Source organism: Plecotus auritus (genome assembly GCF_963455305.1).
Source record: "Plecotus auritus genome assembly, chromosome: 8".
Taxonomy (NCBI): Eukaryota; Metazoa; Chordata; class Mammalia; order Chiroptera; family Vespertilionidae; genus Plecotus; species Plecotus auritus.
In genome coordinates, this window is record NC_137782.1 from 129,537,720 (window position 1) to 129,558,531 (window position 20,812).

The 20,812-nt window shown below is 52.9% G+C and overlaps 2 protein-coding genes across 2 annotated transcripts in view; both read right to left on the bottom strand.

Annotated features, from left to right (window-relative positions):
• STAMBP (STAM binding protein) overlaps window positions 1-20,812 on the bottom strand; it is a 762,428-nt gene that overhangs the window by 633,650 nt on the left and 107,966 nt on the right. The gene's annotated exons all lie outside the window — the stretch shown is intronic.
• Window positions 4,455-20,125, bottom strand: EMX1 (empty spiracles homeobox 1). Its single transcript, XM_080684995.1, has 3 exons — window positions 19,300-20,125; window positions 13,766-13,950; window positions 4,455-5,639 (listed from the first exon to the last, which is right to left on the bottom strand). The coding sequence occupies exons 1-3, from the start codon at window positions 19,820-19,822 to the stop codon at window positions 5,472-5,474; spliced, it is 876 nt and encodes a 291-aa protein (XP_080541121.1). The 5' UTR covers window positions 19,823-20,125; the 3' UTR covers window positions 4,455-5,471.

A 20,812-nucleotide genomic window follows, 5' to 3' on the forward strand; every position in this document is an offset into this window, starting at 1 on the left:
ATCTTTAAAGAGTTAAGGTAAAATGAGGTCATTAGGGTGGGTCCTAATCCAATATGATCAGTGTCCTTATAAGAAGAAGAAATTTAGCCCTGGCCAGTTTGGCTTAGTGGGTAAAGCATTGGCCTGTGGACTGAAGGGTCCCAGGTTCGATTCCGGCCGAGAGCACATGCCTAGGTTGCGGGCTCGATCCCCAGTAGGGGGCATGCAGGAGGCAGCTGATTAATGATTCTCATCATTGATGTTTCTATCTCTCTAGCCCTCTCCCTTCCTCTCTAAAATCAATAAAAATATATTTTTTTTTAAAAAAGAAGAAATTTAGACACAGACACGCATCGAGGGAGAATTCTATGTGAACAGGAAGATAGTCATCTGCAAGCTAAGGAGAGAGGCCTCAGCAAAAACCATCCATGCTGGCACTTTGATTGTGGGCTTCCAGCCTCCAGAACTGTGAGAAGAGGAGTTGTTTAAGCCACCCCATCTGTGGTGCTTGTCATGGCAGTCCTAGCAAACTAATACAAGAGGTAAGAGGAAGGTAAGGAGAGCATGGTATCCCAGAGGACAAGAGATGAGCATCCTTCAAGTAGGAGAAGCTGTCCACATACTTAGCCGGTGCTGAGAGTTTAAGGAAGATAAAGACCAAGGACCTGCAGAGAAGGATCTCAGTGGAGTGTGGTTAGGGCAAAAGTCAGATCAACCTGAGTTGGGAAGTTAGCAGGACGCCCACTGAGTGCCTGTTAGAAAATTCATGTGAGTTGGCAGAGATATGACAATGGCTGCAGCATGACATGGGGCTAAGGGAGGGCTTTAGATGGGAGACTCTCGGGCCTGTGGAAACTCTAATGGGTGAGAGTGGAGGAGACTGTAAAGGCAGAGAAGAAAAAGAACCACCCAGGAGTGAGGTCCTCCAGGGTGCGGGGAGAATCCTCCTTGAGGAGAGAGGAGCTTTGGGTGGTAACAGGAGGCAGGTGGAGAGGATGGGTTGGAAGCAGGCGGTGTGGGTTTGAATGTGGGAAGTTGTGGGGTGAGAGGCTAGCTTCCCTGGCCCCTCCAGGTCAGCTCTGCACCCTTCTCCATCAGCTCTCCATCCCAAAAGACTGACTCAAATGGACTTGATGTCTGGCTCCCACCACTAGGAGTCACCACTAGGAAACGTAATTGGAGGAGAGTGAGACCGGGGGATTTATTTCCTTCCCCCTCCCCCTGCCCCCCATCTCCACTGCAGTCTGCGGGCCTCCTGCTACTGAAGGCTGCAGCCCCAGCTGGGCCCTCTCTGCCCAGCCGTCCTCTATGATTCTGGTAACTGCTCCTGCCTCTTGCCTCTTCAGGCCTAAAGGCTGTGTGGGCTCCCCATTGTTGCTAGCCTTGGGATACTGCAACATCTCTGTTGGCTTTCCAAAATTCATTATTCCACTCTCCTCAAAGTGCCCCACTTGAAGGGGCTGTCTCTTCCTGCAGGCCCCTGACTGATATGAAGGGGTTCTCTTCCACTGCTACTTTGTTCTCTCTGAAGATGCAAATCAAGTCCTCTGCTGAGGGGGAGGGGGGGGAGGGAGGAGGAAAAGGATGACTGTTTGAGACTTCCCCTATGGAGGATGAGAGTGGACTTACCAACAGGGGTGAGGCCTCAGCTGAGGCTGGGATCTCCACCTCCAGGGGCGGGGGTGGGGGGGCGGACATCCAGCAAGCTTGCCTGGTGTCTTTATCGACTGAGCTGCAAGGGCAGGCAAGGAAACAAGTTCAAGCAAGTTTGGGATTTTGCCAGGTAGGTACACCTAAGGAACAGTGGGACAAAGGATGTTGGAGAGAGAATAGAGGAGCCTGTGGCCAGGAGGGGCCCATGAGGTCAAAGCACGGAGGAAGAGGTAAACTGAGTGAGTGAGCGGGAAGAACACGGGGTCTAGTAGGAAAGGATAGCTGGATGTGGGATTTGAGAGCAGCCACAATTCTGGGGTCTGATAAGGCCTGAGAGTGGGTGGTGATGAGGTGAGAGGGAATGAGAGGCTGGGGTGCTGGGTGGAGGTCTTGGGGAGATAGGAAGACCATAAGCTGGTGGCCACAGTCTTTGACAAATGAGGGGGTACAGCTGGGACATGCAGCCACACACTGCCCATGTGCACAGCCAACCGCCCACACACACCCACACAGTCACACTCATGCACACACGCCCACAGCCCTCCCAGACCAGACAGACACCCTCACATGCACTCACCCTCACACACACCCCAGACAGCAGATGGGGCGCTCGGGTAATTGGTTAAACCTGTTCTGATGTCTGGCTCCGAATTGGCAGCACCCGTCTGACAGGAAAGCTGGCTGGGCCTGCTCTGCTCAGCCTGCTGGCCTCCCTGCCCCTCCCCCTGCCTGGCTGCCCTGGAGCACGGGCTCTGGGAGAGGTCTGTGGGCCCAGCCTGGCTCCCTCCTGGCCAGAACCCCGGTCAGGCGGTGAGAGCTCCACAAAGCCCCACCGGAAGCAATCACAGCCCGGGTGAGGAGGAGCTGGTGTAAACCAAGCGCAGAGATGCTAAGAGCACGAGCCATGCTGCTGTGGAGGCCCGAGGGACTAATCCCGGGAAGTTTCGAGGACAAGAGGATGTGTAAAGATCCTTCCCTGGACGTGAGGCACAGGGCTTGGGCCACAAAAGTTACGAACAGCTCCCCGGTATTCCCTCCTCTTCAGTGCAACGTGGGTTCTCACAGGAGCTCATCACACCTCATCCGCTGGACTCTGCAGGGCCGGGAGGCCAGCAGCACCGCTGAGGGCTATGGCCCGGCAGGTTGCTTTAGGGAAGGCCTGCCTCGGCAGCTCCTGTCCACCGTCCTCATCCCTGCAGGCCCTGATCTCCAGGGGGAGGAATGGTCGGGGAGGGAAGGGAGCATCGTTCTGAGGCTTCTGTTCCCCTTCCTGGCTGCATCTGTGTGTCTTTGAGAGAGACTTTGGTTTGTTCCCTGGAGAGGGCCCAAAAACTCCCAAATTAGCAAACCTGGCAAGCCCACAGCTCAGAAAATAGTTCATCCTGATTCCATGTTTTTCAGGCTCACAGAAGCCTTTATTAATGAAGTCACAACACCAATATTTACCGTCTGTGGGGAGAGGCACAACATGGGGGATGGATGGGAGTGCTAGGGGACTCCCGCCCCGCCCCCCGCAGGCCTGGCCTAGGAAGATTGGCAGGTTTCCTTGGGTCCTTTCCAGCTCTTTATCTGGATGACAGGGGGTGCTCTGCTGTGGTTTCCCTGCACCCTTTCCCTACCAAGTGAGAGAGAATCTTGAGTGGAACGGCTCACCCATTCCTCCACCCCCCATTACTCATGCCAAAAGGACGTCTCCTATCCTCACTCTCATCCAACCTGTGCGCACAAGCTTCCCAGAGGTCAGCCCACCTGCCTGATAGTGAAAGAGTCCACCTGAGGTTCAACCGGGACTCATGCAGGATGTGAGGGACACATTGTCCTGGTTGATGCGGGGAGGGGTGTTGGGATGGGCCTTAACCCTTTGTTTCTAGCCCCAAGTGAGATGCTTATAGACCCAGCACAAGGACCTTCTGTGTTTGGATCCCTAGGTGTGCCCCTGGCAACAAGGCTGGGCCTTTGATATCTTTCCAGTGACTTTAACATTGACCAAGCCCCCAGGACATTCCAGGCACCAAGAACTATGTAAGCAAAGGCACAGCAGAACCCACAGCTCACTGAGGGACAGGGATGACATGGGTGAGACTAAAGCAGAAGGTACCAGGAGCGATGTAGGAAAGGTCAGGGTGGGGAAGAAGTTGAGGAAGAGTGGGGGACTTAGGAAGGGGGAGACAGGATCCTATCTGGGCTAAGGAAGAGAACCCTAGTCGTAGCATGGAGGTCCTCCTTTGAAGTGGGCCTCATCCTTGACAGCCACACAAACCTCATTATACCTACCATTCCTCCCCTCCACTCCCAACACCCCAGGAGCCTTCTACACTGTTTCCCAAGAGAGACAAAACCTTGGCCAGTTGCCAAGGTGGGCGATCCTGCAGAAGGGTAGAGAGATGCATTGGGTTTGAGGTGCTGAGGGGCGTGGAGTACACCAAATGGGTGGTGGCTAGCTCGGGGGCCTGCAGCTCAGTATAGGTCAGCTGGAGGCGTGGAGCCAAAGACAAGTCCTGGCAGTGGATGCGAAGCCCCAAGCCAAAGGCACAAGGACTGACCCTGGGGTGGACATAGGCGACGAGGCAAGGACAAGGCTAGGAAGGACTTGGAGAGGCAAAAGAAGGTGTCAGAGGTACCCAGATGCAGGCGGCAGGGACGGGTGATGGAGTCAGGAGGAATGGCCAGAAGACGGGTGCAGGTGAAGCCAGATGAGAGGCAGTTAAGTTTGGCCACACGTGGGTGGCAGTAATTGACTGCCATCAGCATCAGCAGAGGGTTGGAGACCACTTGGATGTCATAAGGGAAAGGCTGTTAGGCATATGGGTTTTGTTTTTTTTGGAATGAAAGAAACCTTGGTGTGTGAAAAGCAGAAAAGACAAGTGGACATATTGAAGGGCAGGTGAACTAAAGAGCTTGGCATGCCCTGCTTTGGAGCTCTTTCCCAGGCTGGGAGGCCCTGCGTCCTTGGGCACTTGTTGCAGGCTCACACTCAAGTCTTTTCTCTGAAACTTTAATTTGCACAAGGAGGTTCTCTGGGGACAGGTTAGCATCCTGGTCAGGCCAGGACTTGGGGCTGGCACTGACAGCCTCCTCCATCCAACCTCCCCTTTCCCTCCAGTTTCTCCTCAACTGAAGAGTCTTTAAACATGGGAAGTACGCACGCTCTCTGTCTCCTCTGACCCACCTGGACCTGATGCTCATTGCTCAACACGTTTGGAGACCTAAGCATAGTCTCCCTCATGTACAGGGTCGTCCTTCCCTATGTCTAGCCTCAGTTTCTCTTGTTGTGGAGTTGGAGCTAGAGGCCAGGTCGATGACCAACAAAGGAAAGGAGTTAATAAATTGAGTCTCTAAGGCCCTACCCCAGGCTCCCAGGTCCTGACCAAGCTTGCTCTGCCAGTGCCCAGTGGCCCAGAAACCAAAGCCACCACCCCCAGCTCACAGGCTCTGGGGCTGGAGTTGGATGCCCATGTCATTAAGAGAGAGACTTTTATTGTTCCCATAGGGAAGGGAAACACAGGGGAATCACTAAGAACTACAGTAGGTGCCTGGAAAATAAATTAAAACAGAAATGCATCAAAACGAAAAGAGAAATGGAGAATGGCCGGGAGGCAGTAGTGGCTGTGGGCCTGCCCAGGCAGGCAGGCAGGCAGGCTCTCCGAGGAGAAGGTTGAGCAGTCCCAGGCCTCAGCCAGCCCATTTCTTGTCCCTCCGTCGATGTTGCCCCAGGCTCCAAGCCCTGTGGGGCTGTGACTTGAGGCTTCCCCGCAGCTGGGCCGGGGAGTGGCGAGTCCAGTTGGGCCCACCGAGGGCCCTGGCAGCACTCTGCTCTCATGGGTTTGTGGCTGCCCACCCTAGTCATTGGAGGTGACATCGATGTCCTCCCCGTTGGCCTGCTTGGTGGCGATGCGCCACCGGTTGATGTGGTGGGAGCCCTTCTTCTTCTGCTCGGCCTCGGGTCCCTCCTCCTCCAGCTTTTGCCGCTTGTACTTTGTCCTCCGGTTCTGGAACCACACCTTCACCTGAGCCGGGGAGGGAGGGGCACAGGTGAGAAACAGCCGCCAGGACCTCAGCACTCAGGATGAGCTGGGAGCCAATGGGGAAACCGAGGTCAGAGTCCTTTTCTCTGGCCAGCTGCCACCTTAGGTTTGGAGAGGACGCAGTGGGCAGAAAGGGGCGATTTTTCTGTCCCTCTCGACAGAGGGACAGGAGGGGCGGTGGAGCTGCCGAGCATCCTGTAGCCATAGCACACAGAGGGGGAGGCCCAGGGTCTGGAGCCCAGCAGACCTGAGTCTCTACGGTTCCTAGAGAAGAGATAATAATCACTCCTTCACAGGGTTGATGGGAACATAAATGAGAGAACATACGAAGCCATCGCATGCTCTGTCTGCTTCTCCTGACCATGCAGTTTTTCACTTGGCCTTGCGCAGCCAGTGGACCAGGTCAGCCTGAGTCAGTGACAGGAGCCTCTGCTGAGTCCCTTCCCTCTCTGGGCTTAATTTCCTCATCTATAGGAGAAAGGCTTTCTGGGGCCCTTGGTGCTCCAGGGCACCGCCTGGGCTTTTGCACCAGAGCATCTCAGGGAAGATGATGCAGAGTGGCCAGGGTTACAAGGCATGGATGCTTTCCTGGAAATGACAGCACATTCTAAAGCAAGCAGTACCAACTGCAGCTAGGGCGATCCATGGTGCCAGTGTGGGTGGTGAGTGGTAAGTCATGTGTGTGGACTGATGGCGAGCACCTTGATTTTGGCAGCAGCAGTGGATGCTAAGGGGGTATCCTGAGGATGGGTGACAGTCACAGGCCTTTCCCATAAAGCCAGGCGATGGCAGTCAAAATCAGGCCTGGCATCCAGGTCCAGGAGGCAGTTTCCTGCCCAGGATGCCCCACACTCACAATTCCCAAGCAGTCCCCTCTGTCCCTTCCATGGAGCCCACCCAACCCAGAGCTGCCCCTACCCCCGCCCCCAACCAGGGTTTCCACAGCTCCATCTGCCCTACCCTTGATTTTAGAGCAATAGGCGTGGGGTGGGGACAACCAGTGCTCAGTGCTACATAGAGCAACCAGCAAGGACAGGAAGAGATGAGGGGCCTGGCTTCAGGCAATAAAATGAGGAGAGGGCCCTCTTCCCTCATTTCCAGGGCAGAGTTCAAACCCCTCACCTGTGTGTCTCACCTCAGGTACATGAGGAGGATGGCAGATGCTCTAGGCCCAGGGCTTCTGGATTCTGTGCCCACCTTTCCTTGGGCACAGGGCTATGGGGCCCTGGGTGGTTCTCAGCATAACCATTTGGCAGCCAGCCTGGCCCCTGCACCGCCCCCCCACCCCCACATCACATCCACCCTGGAGCCTGTTGTGACTGTGCCATCCAGTAGGTGGGTGAGCTTGCCTTGCCTCCTATGCAAGGCATGTACATGAGTCACGTCTGGATGCTGGCCTAGGTAGCATTCCTAAGAGCCCAAGGGGCTGAATAAGGGTTAGGCGTGGCCAGCCTGTTGGGGTGATTTAGGGCAGCACTGGAGTGCACCAGGGACAGAGGACCCCTTTCTGCACCTTCTCCCTCCCACACACTCCCATCTCTCCTTCCAGGAAGGAAACATGGCTATAGTGGAATGGACCCAACCTGCTACCCTTGCCTAGAATCACCAGCCCAAAGAAGGAAAGTTTCAATGGTGGAACTTCTTGGCACACCCAAATGAAAGTTGATTCTGAATATTTTCTTCACGAAACAACCAGTGTCAAGGAGTCAGCTGTCTAGAAACAGGGCTGCAAACCCTCTCCCTGGGCAGTCTGGCTATCTTCTGGAGAACAGCCTTGGGCTGAGTGTCCAGATGCTGTTTACAAAGACTGAACTAACAGGGGGATGCTTGTGATGTAGTAATATTAGTGAAAATGGCAGGATGCACAGTTTGGGCACAGTGTGAACACAACCATGGAAAAACAAAATCTATGCATGGGGAAAAAAGACTAGAAGGAAATGTACCCAAAGTATGGGTGACTTTTCTCCACTTTTCTGATTTTTCTTTAATGCATCATAGATAACAATAGTTATTTTTTACTTGGAAAAGAAAAGGAACTGGACTCTGGGTGTAGTGGAAAATAAGAGTGACACCCATGACATCTCCAAACCAGCCTCACCCTGAGCCCCTTCTCTAGAGGAGAGAGGACCTGGAAAGGAACCAGGTCACATAGTGTGGCTACCAGCTCCGTGGGAGCCAGCCTTAGGAGGCCGTGCTTTTTCTGTACCTGTTCCCACCCCCAATGTCCACACACCTGTCTCTGAGCTCCAAAGGCACAGCTGAGATGTTGGCTGGAGGAAGCCCTCACCCATCTCTGACCCCTTGGAGTTGGGGAGAGGTTCCTTATGGTCCCCCAAGTCCCTACCTCATTAAACATCTCTCAGTTTTTCAGATAAGACAGACCCTTTCAAGAGTCTCTGCTTTTCCCTGAGTTACCCAACCTGAAATGCTCTTAGCCTTCAAAACCCCGCTCACCCTGCTTAGATGTTCTGACTCTGGACCTGCCCCACCACCCATCTGTACTTCTTTAGTACTTTTCTCTGTCTCGGGAACAGTGACCCCAGCAGTGCACTAATTTATTTGCTCGAACCTGTCTCCTCACCAGACTATGGGAACCTGGAGAACCAAAGCAGTGAGCTAGTCTGCTTTGGAGTCCTAGTGGACAGGTTCCAGGTCTGTTCAGTCAGCTGGACAGAGAGATGAAGTGACCCATCCCTATGCTCTGGGCCAAACCTGGAAAACAGGAGAAAATCAATGGCAGAGGGATTGAGACCTAATAAAAAAAGGGGGGTTTGGAACGTGCTAATTGCTGAAGAAATGGGATGCTCTTTTGGCTTAGTTCAGTGAACACGTCTACAATACAGTCAATTCTTAATTCTTCATGTTATGGACTATATTAACCACTTGAAGGGGGATCCTGGGGGAGGGAGGCATTGTTGGTGGTAACAAGGGTCAGCTTGAGTCATTCAGGATGAAGAACGTGAAACTGCCCAGCTGGTGTTGCTCAGTGGTTGAGCATCAACCCATGAACCAGGAGTTCACAGGTTCCATTATCAGTCAGGGCACATGCTGGGGTTGTGGGCTTGATCCCCAGTAGGGGGCATGAAGGAGGCAGTGGATCAATAATTCTCATCATTGATGTTTCTATCTCTCCCTCCTTCTCCTGAAATCAATTAAAAAACATTAAAATTAATTAATTAATTAATTAAAAAGCAGATGAAACTGCTGTGGATAAATGAATGAATCAATGCATTAGTGGATTGATCAATTTATGCATTAATGAATAAAGGCATGCATGTATTCATGTATAATTGAATAGACAAAGGAACTAACAAACAGGCCAACTACAGCTCCAGCCAGTATTTCAGACTTAACTTTTAAATAATCTGCTGTTTGAATGAACCAGCTCTGGATTCCTTCTTTTCCATGCCCCCTCCCATCCTTAGCTCATCCCAAATGGAAGGGTCTGCGGCTTCTGGCCCATGCCTACTTTCAGGGGAATACCTGTCCTCTCCTCAAGGAGTTAAAATACTCCTATTCAATATTATTTGAGTTTTGTAACTCTGATACAAAAAGTTGCTCCTTATGTCCTACTATTCTCTTCTGCTTTAACTTAAGCCTGTCTTGTTCTGTCATCTCAGACACAGAAATCCTCAGACTAGATGGAGGCTTGGAGACACAAATCAAGCTACCCCTCAGCTTGCTCTCCTCACTGCTCTCTCACCTTGAGGGACAGGCACAGGACAAGGACTCCATTTCCCATCATTTGATCATGTCAGCTGCTCCCACTCTGAAGGTCAAGCCCAATGCCATGCTAAGCTCAACTCTCACCCCGTTAAAATGAGGTCACCTCAGACCCCACATCAACCTTAGCCACAACTCTTCCTAAGCCTTCGTTCTCCTCTCTTAGACCATTCTGGATGCTTGCCCTTATCCTCAGGTGAATCACCCATGTGGGTCTCCCTGACCTCCCTCAGTCCATACCCATACCTATGACTTTAAGGGGACTCCAGTTGCCTGTCCTATGCATGTCCCACAAGTGTGCACATTTTGTTTTTAAGTCCCATCACTAAATGAGGAATCTCCAAGGCCAAGGAACACGTTTCTGCACCATTTCCCCTCACAGCTCAGCTAAACTTAAAGCCAGGAAAGGTCAAGAAACGCCTGCTGAACTATTCAGAGCAAGAGTGGCAGCTGGAAACATCAACTAATCAATCAGCTTGAAGCAACCAAATGCTTTCTCTCACTCCTAAGACTAACGTGCCCCCCTCTCACACACACGCACCGAAGCACACAAGCCGCACTCCATGACGGCTTGCTGGCATCTGATGTGTACATATGAAATACCACCTGACCTTTGAGAATCAATAACACTAAACCTATATGTGCACACACCCATTATACACACACATACACATTCATACACTAACACACACTCACTTGCACCAATCGTGGCTCTGTTATGACCTAACCACCAGGACTGAACTTAGATGGGCATCATCCAGGTCAGACTCCAGGGCTGCACCACAGCAGTGAGGAGCAAGTGATTAGAGCCAGAAGGGAGAAGAGCCTAGGGCCCCTCCCTCCACCTCCTGGATAAACCCACCGTAATCCCAGCACAAATACCCTACTCCCAACCACACATACAGCTTACCCCAACAAAAAAGCTCAGGGTGCCCACCTCCCTACACTCCATGCTAAAGCTTTGGGTGTACAGAGACCCCTGAGCACTGGATTAAGACCCACACACTGATTTGCCTAACCTTCCCAGAAGCTCTATCCATGGATAAAACTAGATCATCTATCAACTATCTAGAAGACAGTGCAAGGGAAAGATAGAAAACAGAGAAAAATGACAGTAGAGAGCAAGGGAAATGACTGATAAAATTAACATATGGCTATGTGTACAATCAAGAGAAGTTTGCCCATCCATTCACTACATGTTTATGGAGGCTTGGGGTATAGCGAGAAATAGGAAGGCTTGGTCTCTGCCTCCCAGAGCTGAGATGCTCAGGCCAGCTGTTCATCAGAATCACCCAGGGAGCAGTTTAAAAACTTTTCCTGGGTCCCATCCTGAAACTCCTAAGAGAATCTCCTGAGTGGAGATCAGGAATCTGTATTTTAAGATTTCTTTGTGAGACAGATACAGCCTGTCTATAGAATGACATATGGACATGGCAGATAAACAATAGCAAAGGCCCGTGCATATTTTTATATGTAGGAGGAATACTGTGAGCTCTGAGAACTTAGAGGAGGGATTATAGAGAAACACAAAGTAGAATAATGATGAGCCAGAAATTTAGGGCTGCAAAGAACCCTGGAGTTAATTTCATTCAGTCTTACAGATACTGCAACCGAGGCCGAGAAAGAAGACAAAACCAGAACTGATGAAATGATAGATAACCATTAGTAGGAATACACTACCTGTCAGTTGGTAAATAGGTCTATAGAGATAGAAGTTTGACATGGATGGTATATACACAGAAGATAAAATAAAATAGATGATAAAGAGATAATCAACAGTTGGATAAATAGGAGTTATGGTTAGGAAAATTATAATTAATAAAAAATAGGAAATATAAATTAACCAGCTTTATGAGGCAGTTTAATGAGAGCAGACATAAGTAATGGCTAGATATAAAATAGCTATCTGTGAGGGACAGATTAGGGAGTCCTGAGAGACAAATAGAGATATTGACAGGAGAAAGAAATGGCAGGGGCGGTTGGGAGTGACTGATGCTTGACAAGTAGCTGATAACTGGAAATGACAGGTAAGCTTGCATGGAAAATACTGAAAGATGAATAGGTAATTAGTTAATGATATAACCCAGGTCCAAATGATAAGTTAGGAGAGGGACAGAAAGACAGCTGGATAAAGGAGACTGGATGTAGCAGAAAGAACACTGGACTGTCAGTCAGCCTAGACTTGAATCTTATTGTAATACTAACTTGATATATCACTTTAAATAAAGGAAAAGGAAGGACTGGGAATGAGAATTAATATTATTTGAGTTAATATTAAGTGCCTTTAATTCTTAAACAACCTGTTTTCTGGAGGAGAGAACCAGAGTTCAGAGAGGTTGAGTACATTGCCCAAGGGTCACACAGTCCTCTAGCTAGCAGGAAGGCAGAGAGTGAAATCGCATCAGCCTGCCTGGGAGCTCTGCCCAGTCTCTCCATCTCTTTGTCACCTGGAAAGACAGCCTCTGCAAGGAGGTTTCTCAGGCTCAAATCTCCTGTGGTTCCATTGTTATTTTTTGTTCTATATGCTAAAACCAGCTCACCTATACAGATGGAACAAGATTAGGCATGAGTTTTGATAGTGACACTGTTTAAAGTGTTTGTTTTAAATATACGTTTGAACTATCTTACCATAAAAATGAAAGAAACAATCATGTTTACTAACTGGCATATTTAAGAGCAGATATTGACAGGCAGCTAGATTCAGTGAAAGAAAATTAATTAAAAGTGCTCTAACTGAGCTAAAAAATTGAAAGTTTAAAACAAACGACATTATTTCAACAAGTGTTCATCTTTGGGTGGTGGAATTATAAACCCATTTGTTTTCTTATACTTCTGCAGTAAAAATTTAATAACTAGTACTTTTTAAATGAAGTTAACTGTGAACACCATTCATAAATTGGCACCTTGTTTTAGACAAATTTAAAATGCTGTTTGCCAGAAGAGAAGAAGGGGTATTATTTTTTAAGTGGGTTTTTAAACAAATATATTTTTTAAAAACGTTTTTTAGAATTAACTCCGTTGTTTTGTACATTTTATTTATTTCTATGGTTAGAAAAGCCCAGCTAGCAAATCTGAAATATATATATATATATATATATATATATATATATATATATATATATATATATATATATATCCTTTAGCGGAGACAGGGGCATTGGGGCATCAGACAGATAGGACCTTAGTAGATACCAAAATGCTACGTGAGGACAAGCTCAAGAGGTCTGGAGGTCAGATGCAGTTAGAGTTTGGACTGTCCCGCTAAGCCCCCTTCCTACCCTCCTTGCTCCCCAGGAGGCCCCAAGCTGCCCCCCCCCCCCCTACACCCCTGCTCAGCCCTGCACCTTCTAGTCCCGGACTAAGGTGGAGGGTAGTGGAGGGTATGGAGCGAGTAGTACAGGAAATCGGAGCGGAGGATGAAATGCTAGCCAGCTTGCAGACCTCTCTGATTTGCAAATCTAGGCATTGACAAGGGCGGAAGGGAGCGGGTCTTCAGAGGCCAGTGGGACCCTGAAACCCTTCCCAGGGCAGCACCCGCCCCCACTAGCAAGTCGTACTTGGCAGAGGGAAAGCTTAGGCGGTGCTTCCAGGCAGCATGTGTGTATGGCAAAATCTTTTCTTACAGTAACCAAATGTGCTTCCCTATAACTCTCATCTACTTCTTTCACATTTTTAAAAATTTATCAATGACAAAAATACGTGGTGATTATAATTTCACCCAGTTCAACCCCTCCAACACCGCAGTATATTCTCTCCCGAACTCAGCAGCCGTTCAAGTGACTGAAACCAATCCCCGAATACCCAGAATCTTCTTTCCACATTTCTCAGATGCCCTCGCATTTGCAAAGCCATTTCCAAGGTTCCCTGCCAGCGTGCCAGTGAGGAGATAGGGCCCCCCTGCGACCCTAAGCAAGGCTGGCGGCTCCCTAGCTTAGCCCCTCTGTTTCTGATGTTTCTACCCTGAGGACACTGGGCTTTCTCCCCCTACAGCATGCGTTAGTGGGCAGTCGAGGCCTCTGCCAGGTCTGCCATGAACGGCAGCAAGCCAGTGCGGCGGGAGAAGCGGGGCGGGGGCAGTAATCACTGCACTGAGATGGTTCCCGAGTCCACGGGTGCGCCCGGGAGTGACAGGTAACCCGGCACCTCCTGCGGGCTTTGGGAGCGGCCTTGGTATGAGGTCTGATCCCACTTTTAGTGAGTCCTTAGGCTGGATTAAAATCCTGCGCCTCTGCGAAGCTAAACCTTTCAGGCGCTCTAAGACTGGCTTTGCGGGAGCGCCGCCGGGCGGCTTCCTGAACTGGGCAGGAGAGGGCTGTACCCGCCCGCTCCCACCTCTATTGGGGCTCCCAGGTGACCGCGGGCCGCCAATTTGGGGCGATTATTACCTGCGTCTCCGAGAGGCTGAGGCTGCCGGCCAGCTGCTTCCGCTCAGCGCCCACGACGTAGTGGTTCTTCTCAAAGGCGCGCTCCAGGCGCAGCAGCTGCGAGGGCGAGAAGGCCGTGCGGATCCTCTTGGGCTTGCGCGCGAAGGGGCCGTGCAGAAGCAGCCCGTCCTGGGGCACATCGCTCGCTGCCCGCGCCGCCGCCGCCGACGCAACACACGCGGGTACAGACAGAGAGAAGGGGCTCCGTGAGCCGCAGCCCGGGCATCCCCGGCCCGCACGCTTACTCCCTTGAGAACTCCGATACCTTCTCCAATCCTTGGCCCCTTCTTTCTTCCCTCTCCCTTTGCCTCCCCTTCCTTAAGTCCACTCTCCTCCTCAATGCCTCCACACTCCCGGAGTTACCCTCCACACTCCCAGTGTTACCCTGTTGGGAGCCACGCAGAAATGCGGCGCTGCTGATGGGCCAAGGGTGGGCCCGGCCTGGGGAGCGCCTATGGGCCCAAATCCATAGGGCCTGCAGCAACCCAAGAGGCCGAGACTGAGAAAAGTCCCTTAGCTCTGTTCATCTGCTTGACCCATCATATTTCACTCAAAGTGGATCAAGAGGAGAAAAAGGGCTGTTTGTCAGAAAGGTGATAGGGGAGTAGGGAAGCTATTAGGCATCCCCAAGCCAAACACAGATTCAAGAACTAGAAGATACCCAAGGAACTCTCCCCTCACTTAAACCAGCCTTGCTCAGGCTACTAGCCCTTTGAAAATGCCTACCACTGGCCGGGCTCTACCCTGCAAGTGGTAAAAATAGGCCAGCGGTTAGGTCAATGGCCAGGCAGCACCTGCAGGTCTCAGGTCAGGTTCTTCTCCCCTTCTCCACCTCTCTCCCTTTCCCCTCAGGTAAAACCCTCTCCCCACAGGAGACTCTCGCTGCTCTCTGGTGAGAAAAGACCTTGCTTCATCCCTGAATAGTCCCGTGCTAAAGAAGCATGTTTATAAATATCTTGGTATTATCTTTCTCTATAATATATATAGATATAGATATAGATATAGATATAGATATAGATATATAGATATAGATATATAGATATAGATACATTGGTTTCTGCATGGGCGTGTGTAAATATATGCTCCAGCCTCCCTACTGTCTTTTTCTCCTATCTACCATACATGGTTTTCAAAGAGTGTGACTGTCCCTTGCAAATATTGGCCACCATGGAAACTCAGCTCCCAGATGCAGGAGGAGGGGATGACATTGGACTGGATGAGGCTGGGATGGTGGGGTCAGGAACTACAAAAGCTAAACAAGCTTCCACAGACAGTCCCAGTCTCCATGAACTCCCACCTCACCCCCACTCGGCCCTCTCAGGCTTGGTTGCACAGGCCAACACACTCGAAAAGGTCCTGAAATCACCCGTGGATTCTCATGCAGTGGCATGTAACAGTCCCCCTGACCCACCAATAATGTAGAGCCCTAGATAGAATGTTTTGACAGAGTTAGCTGATCCAATGAATTTCTTCAGAAATGGCCATTGGTTTGACTCAATTTGACCAGTTGTTTTGTTCTTAAGACAATTATTTAGATTATTCCGTTAAGATCTCCCATCTCTGGAAATATGGCTGTAAGTGAAGCAAGGCATATAACTGAGGTGATGCTAAAACTCCCCAGGTTCATGTCCCTCTGCTGGTGGAAATTGCCTGACATTACTTTCTACAAGGCCCTGGCTTCAGACACTGACACAAGCATACAGGGTTGCCTAGGAATGAGGGGCTAGTGCCTGGGGGGAGACAAAGTCCCTGACTGGGAGAAGTCACTAATTTTCAGTCACCTTATCCATTTCAAGTGGTTGGATCTGTGCTGCTACAAAAGGGAGGGGGAATCATAGAATAGGAAGATAGAGGAAGGGACACCATGACCATTGGGCCCTTCAAAACGGGCAGGCCCAGGACTCTCAGGCCTGATTGAAAGAAGAGTTTAACTTGTGGTAGTGGAGGGGACAGATGACCAGAGAGGTGGTCTGACAGAAAGGGGTAAGAGGGAGAGAATGGAGGAGATTGATCCAGGTAGGAATAAGGGTTAAAGTCTCAAGTGTGGGCAAGAGAAAGGTGGGAGAGATAGGTGGGAAGCAGATACTTCTTGTTGATGTTAAAATAAATTGCTTCAAAAAACACATCATACTGAGCCCAGGTGAAGTCCCAACAGGGGCGTCCTCTGGACAAATGAGCCGGATGGGAAGAGAGAAAGCCTGCCTCACACCAGCATTTGCACGGTTTGGCTCCAGCAGCTGGACTGGCCCAGGCTGGTCAGAGTGAGGTGGCAGCAGAGGGACCCCGCAGGTGGGAGTGAATGGGCCGCAGAGGTGTGAAGGGCCATATGGAGCAGAGGACCCAGAACTGTGGTCTGGCCTCAGTGTGTGTGACTTGATGGCTATTTTATAATGTGGTTTGTGTCAGCCCGACCCTTGGGACAGGGGTGCGGTGTGGCCTGTCCCTCCCCCCCCCGCCCCCGCCTCCCCCAGTAATTCTGGGCTGTGAGAGTGGGCTGTCAGTTTCAGACAAGGACAGTAGGAGATTAAAAAGGGGCTGGCTTAGCCTTCCCTGGAGCTAGCAACTGAACCCCCACCCAACCCAGTTTTCCTTCAGCCTCTCTCTGTGGGCCACTTCAAGGCACTGGCTAGGAACTAGCAATAGAGACTCCCAAGAGCGAGGCAACTGGAGGTGGGAGCTAGGGGTGGGAAGGGCCCAGGGCTGGAGTTGAGGTCTCTTCAGCAAAGACGGCGGCCGGCCAGGGGCTCTAGACCTGACGGCGGGGCTCAGGGACCTGGGGCTACAAGAGGGAGAGGCTAGCCAAGCCACGGAGATAACCTCATTCCCCCTCCTGCCGGAACAAAGGCGCCCTTTGAAGCGCCGGCCCATTACCCACGCGGGTCCCAGAGGGTAGGGTATCCCAAAGGCCGCTCCCGACGCGGCTCCCTGGCTTGGAAAGTTCCTGATGTCCGGGGAAATAACACCGAAGGGCAGCCAACACCTGGTCTCCACCGTCACCTCCCCTGCAGGCCTCAAAAGCAGCCCTCATGCTTCTGGATCCCGCCGCCCACTTCGGACCATCCCGCGCCGGCTTCTCCTCTTCCACCGCCTCGCTCAGCGGAGAAGCCGCTTCCCTGCGCACCCACCGGGACCGGGCTGCCAGAAAGCCCAGCGTACCACAGCTCAGGCGTTCCTGTTCGTTCCTGTAGGGTTTCCTTTCTAGTACTAAAACCGGGCTGAAATGAGCATCTCAGAGACCGGGTTCTCTAGAAAACGCGGCGCCGGAAGCCCCGGGCCGGCTCTGCTCGCAGCCCGGAGGCCCCACTGGGACCGCAGGGCGCGTGGCCACCGGGGCGCGCACGGGTCTGGTGGTCTGGCGCGACGCTGACCCGCCCTGAAACCAAAACGTCTCAAGGTTCTAAAGTCCTTCACTGTCCAACGAATTTCCGAGTTTAAAAATGCTGTCACACTCGGCTCCATCTCCGCATCCAGACACGGTTCTTGAGAGAAAAATCCAACCGTTTTGCAACTCGACAACGTGCCCGCCGGGGCTGATAGCTCAAGGAGCGGCGGCAATTTCCTAAAGGGCTTTGCGGAGGATTTATCGGGCCTTGTCTGACTGGGGATGCTCAGAGCGGGAGCTGGATCTCTAGAGAGGCACCTCGGCCCTAGGCGCCCGAGCCGGCGAGGCTGGAGGCGGAAAAGATGGCTGGGAGGACATGGGGCGCGTGGGTCGGAGCCGAGGGCGCTTAAGGAGAGGCCTTCTTTCGCTGAGCAGAGATCACAGGGCTTAGGACCGGCTGTGCCCTCTCGCCCGGGCCGCTGTGCCCTCCACCAGTCCCTCTGCAGAGCTGGTGCAAAGGTTCACAAACACCCGCGACTCTCAAACCGGTCCGCGGGCACTGGGTTTCAAGACTCGGGCCAGGAACCAAGCCCATGAAGGACCGAGGGAGTTTGCTCAATTTTGAACAAAACTCAATTTTATCAGTAAACATTGATTTTAATTGACAGGTTTCCCGCCCAAATCGCCCCCTTCCCCACACAAACACCGGATGAGTTGGACAAATCTTCGAAATCCCCAGGGGAGATGTGTGCCCACAAAAATCCTTGTTTCAGTAATTACATTCTCTTATTTTGTGGGAATCTATTGGGTCCATGTCTACCAGCCAGAAGGGACTGAGAAAACAGTCTGACAAATCGGGACCCGGGACAGCGGCTTCCCTTGAAACAAGCGGCTGTAGCTAACGCTTCAAGAGATCCCTTTTCTCCTATTACCTAGATAATTGTACCAAACATCCAGTTTACTTTGACTGCGTTGACGGGTTTACCGCCAGATTAACTCCAGGAGCCTTAACACTCGCTACGTCCTTTTCATTTGTTTCACTAAAAACCGGGTTACCTAGCTCTGGCTCATGGAACCTCGCAAGCTGAGGTCTGGTCTACACTAACAAATAAAGCCGGAAACTAAAGCAATTACTGCACAAAGTAAGGCTACTCTTTAAAAAAAAGAAGAAAGAAAGAAAGAAAGAAAGAAAGAAAGAAAGAAAGAAAGAAAGAAAGAAAGAAAGAAAGAAAGAAAGAGAAAGAAAGGAAAGGGAAAAACTCCAAATTCAAGGAAGAAAACCAACTCCAACAAATGCAGTTCTCCTTCGGAAAAGTCAGATAATTGAAACATACGTGTGTGTGTGCGCGCGCGCGCGTGTGTGTGTGTGGTCAGTGGGAGAATCTTTATTAGCAAACCCATTGCCCATAGAAGACCAGGGGGCGAGGACTGCCCACGACCTTACCAGCTTTTTGCCCCCACCTCCTGCCTGGGAGGACCCAGGCAGTGCCCTCCCCCACCCCCCAGCAGCCTGGTGGGCTCCCAGAGTAGGCAAACCGCGGAGGAAGCTGATGTGCTATTGCAAACCTTCCTCACTCTGGGTCCAAGAGGCGCGTGTGACTTGGAGAAGTCGGGCAGAGGTTGCTGAGAAACATCTCAAGACAGCAGAGAATGCCATACTGAACATTAACTCTCTAGTTTGCCCTGCCCGCGGTCCCTTCTTCCCAAAGACCCGAGGCACGCGGGTGGACCTTGCCCTGCTTGGACGGGCCAGCTGGGGCGGATCCCTGGGAATTGGTGATGGACGTGACTGCCGAGTATGGTCCCAGATCCAGCCGGGGCGGAGGGAGGGCGGCGGACACTGAGCTCTCTGGGCTGGGACTGGCTCGGGCAGGAGAGATTAAGACAGGCCGCCAGGAGAGGCTCCAAAGATGCTCCCGGGTTTGGCGTCCAGTCGGCATCATAACTAGGAAAGCCTGGACATCCTAACCTAGTTCTCTGGGAGGGAACCCAAGGCGGCAGAAGCGTGATGGATCTGACGCGGCTCTTCTCTTGGCCTGGGAATCGGCCTCCGAGGACCCGCAGCCTTCTCAAAACAACTTCCGAATAGCCCCACGCACCCCCGAGCCTCCCCCGCGCCACCACAGCGCGGGCGCTGGCCGGCCGCTTAGGCGGGCACAGCGTGGGCACTCACCCTGGAAGCGGTGGCCGAAGAAGCGGTTCCGCAGAACCCAGGGGTAGAAGTGCAGAGGGTCCCGGTGCTGGGCGCCGAAGAAGGAGTGCGGGGGCTGCAGCGGGGAGGCGCCCAGCTGGTGCGCCTGGTGCACGGTCAGCGCCGGGTGGTTCATGGCTTCGGGGAACACGAGCTCGGGCCCACCGTAAAGCGAGCGGCCGGCGCCCGCGGCGGCGGCGGCGGCGGGGAAGCCGCTTACGAAGGCCGCCTCGGCCGCGCCGGGGTGAGGGTAATTGAGTGCGGTGGGCCGAAGTGGCTCCTCCGAGGCAGCCGCGGCCAAGGGATGGGAGCCCGCGCCCCCACCACCATTGCCCCCGCCGGTGCCGCCGTCCTTGGCCACCAAGGACTCGATGGTAAAGCCGCGCTTGGCTGTGGGCTGGAACATGGTCGCGGGCGCCAGAGCCGAGAGAGGCAGCCGGGCTCTGGGGAGCGCTCCGCGTGCGGGCGCTGCCGCCGTGCGGGTTGTGCACCCAGACAGGCACATGCACTCACACCAGCACCCCTCACCTCCCCCGCCCGCCCGCCCGTGCTCAGCCCCTGCGGGTGAGCCAGGCGCGGAGCGGCGAGGGGCGTGCAAGCCAGGGAACGCCGAGTCGGGCCACCGCGGAGAGCTAGGCGATCTGGCCTCTGCCGCCAAGCCAGAAGCTCCCGGCTCGAGCACTGGCGCGGGATCAGTGTGGTGCCGCGAGCTGCCTCTACGGCCTGGGGGCTGAGCTCGGCCCCCTCCCTCCTGAGTCCAGCCAGGACCGACCCCAGCCCCGGGTCCTCCAGCAGTGCCCAGCCTGGCTTCGGCAGTGGCGCTGTGAGGCGCGAGTTAGCCGGCACCTGCCCCGCGCTCGCCCATTGGCCGCCGCTCACCTGCCCCAAGGTGGGGGGCGGGGCGAGGGACCGCGGGTGGGGAAAAGGAGCCAGCAGTCGGAAGCAAAAACCGGACTGGAGCATTAGCAGGGCCATCTAGGCATTCCCCCCCCCTCCTCCCCGCCCCCTCTCCCCACCTCCTCGCCGCTGGCTTCCTCCTCTCCGCCCTTTAGCTGAGTCTGGCGGCCGCCCCAAACGTCTCATCCTACGCGGGAGCAGAAGAAGGCGTCCGTGGGGCCGAAGGCTTGGGAGAAACTCCAACCCCACTCCCCGGTGTGTAACTCATTTGAGCTTTCTCCAATTCGTCCCGGGATGTTGTTTCAGTTCTTAGACAACTTGGAAATGAGTGGAAAGGGGGTGTTTAAGGTTCTCCCAAGAACCAGCTCCCCGCTGCCCTGGCGTCCGGAACCCTCCCGCTTACCCACCAATTGTCTCCAGGGCGGCCCTGTTCGTGAAGTTTCGCGTTTTCTGGGTGTCATGGGGGGACAGCTCCAGAAAGGGACGCTCAGTTCTTTTCACGAGGGGCCAGGCCGGGAGCAGCGCGAGAGCAGCAGCCAGAGCTGTGGCCCTGCAGCCCTGCAGCCGAAGTTCGCGGGCCTCGGAAGCATCTTCTTGG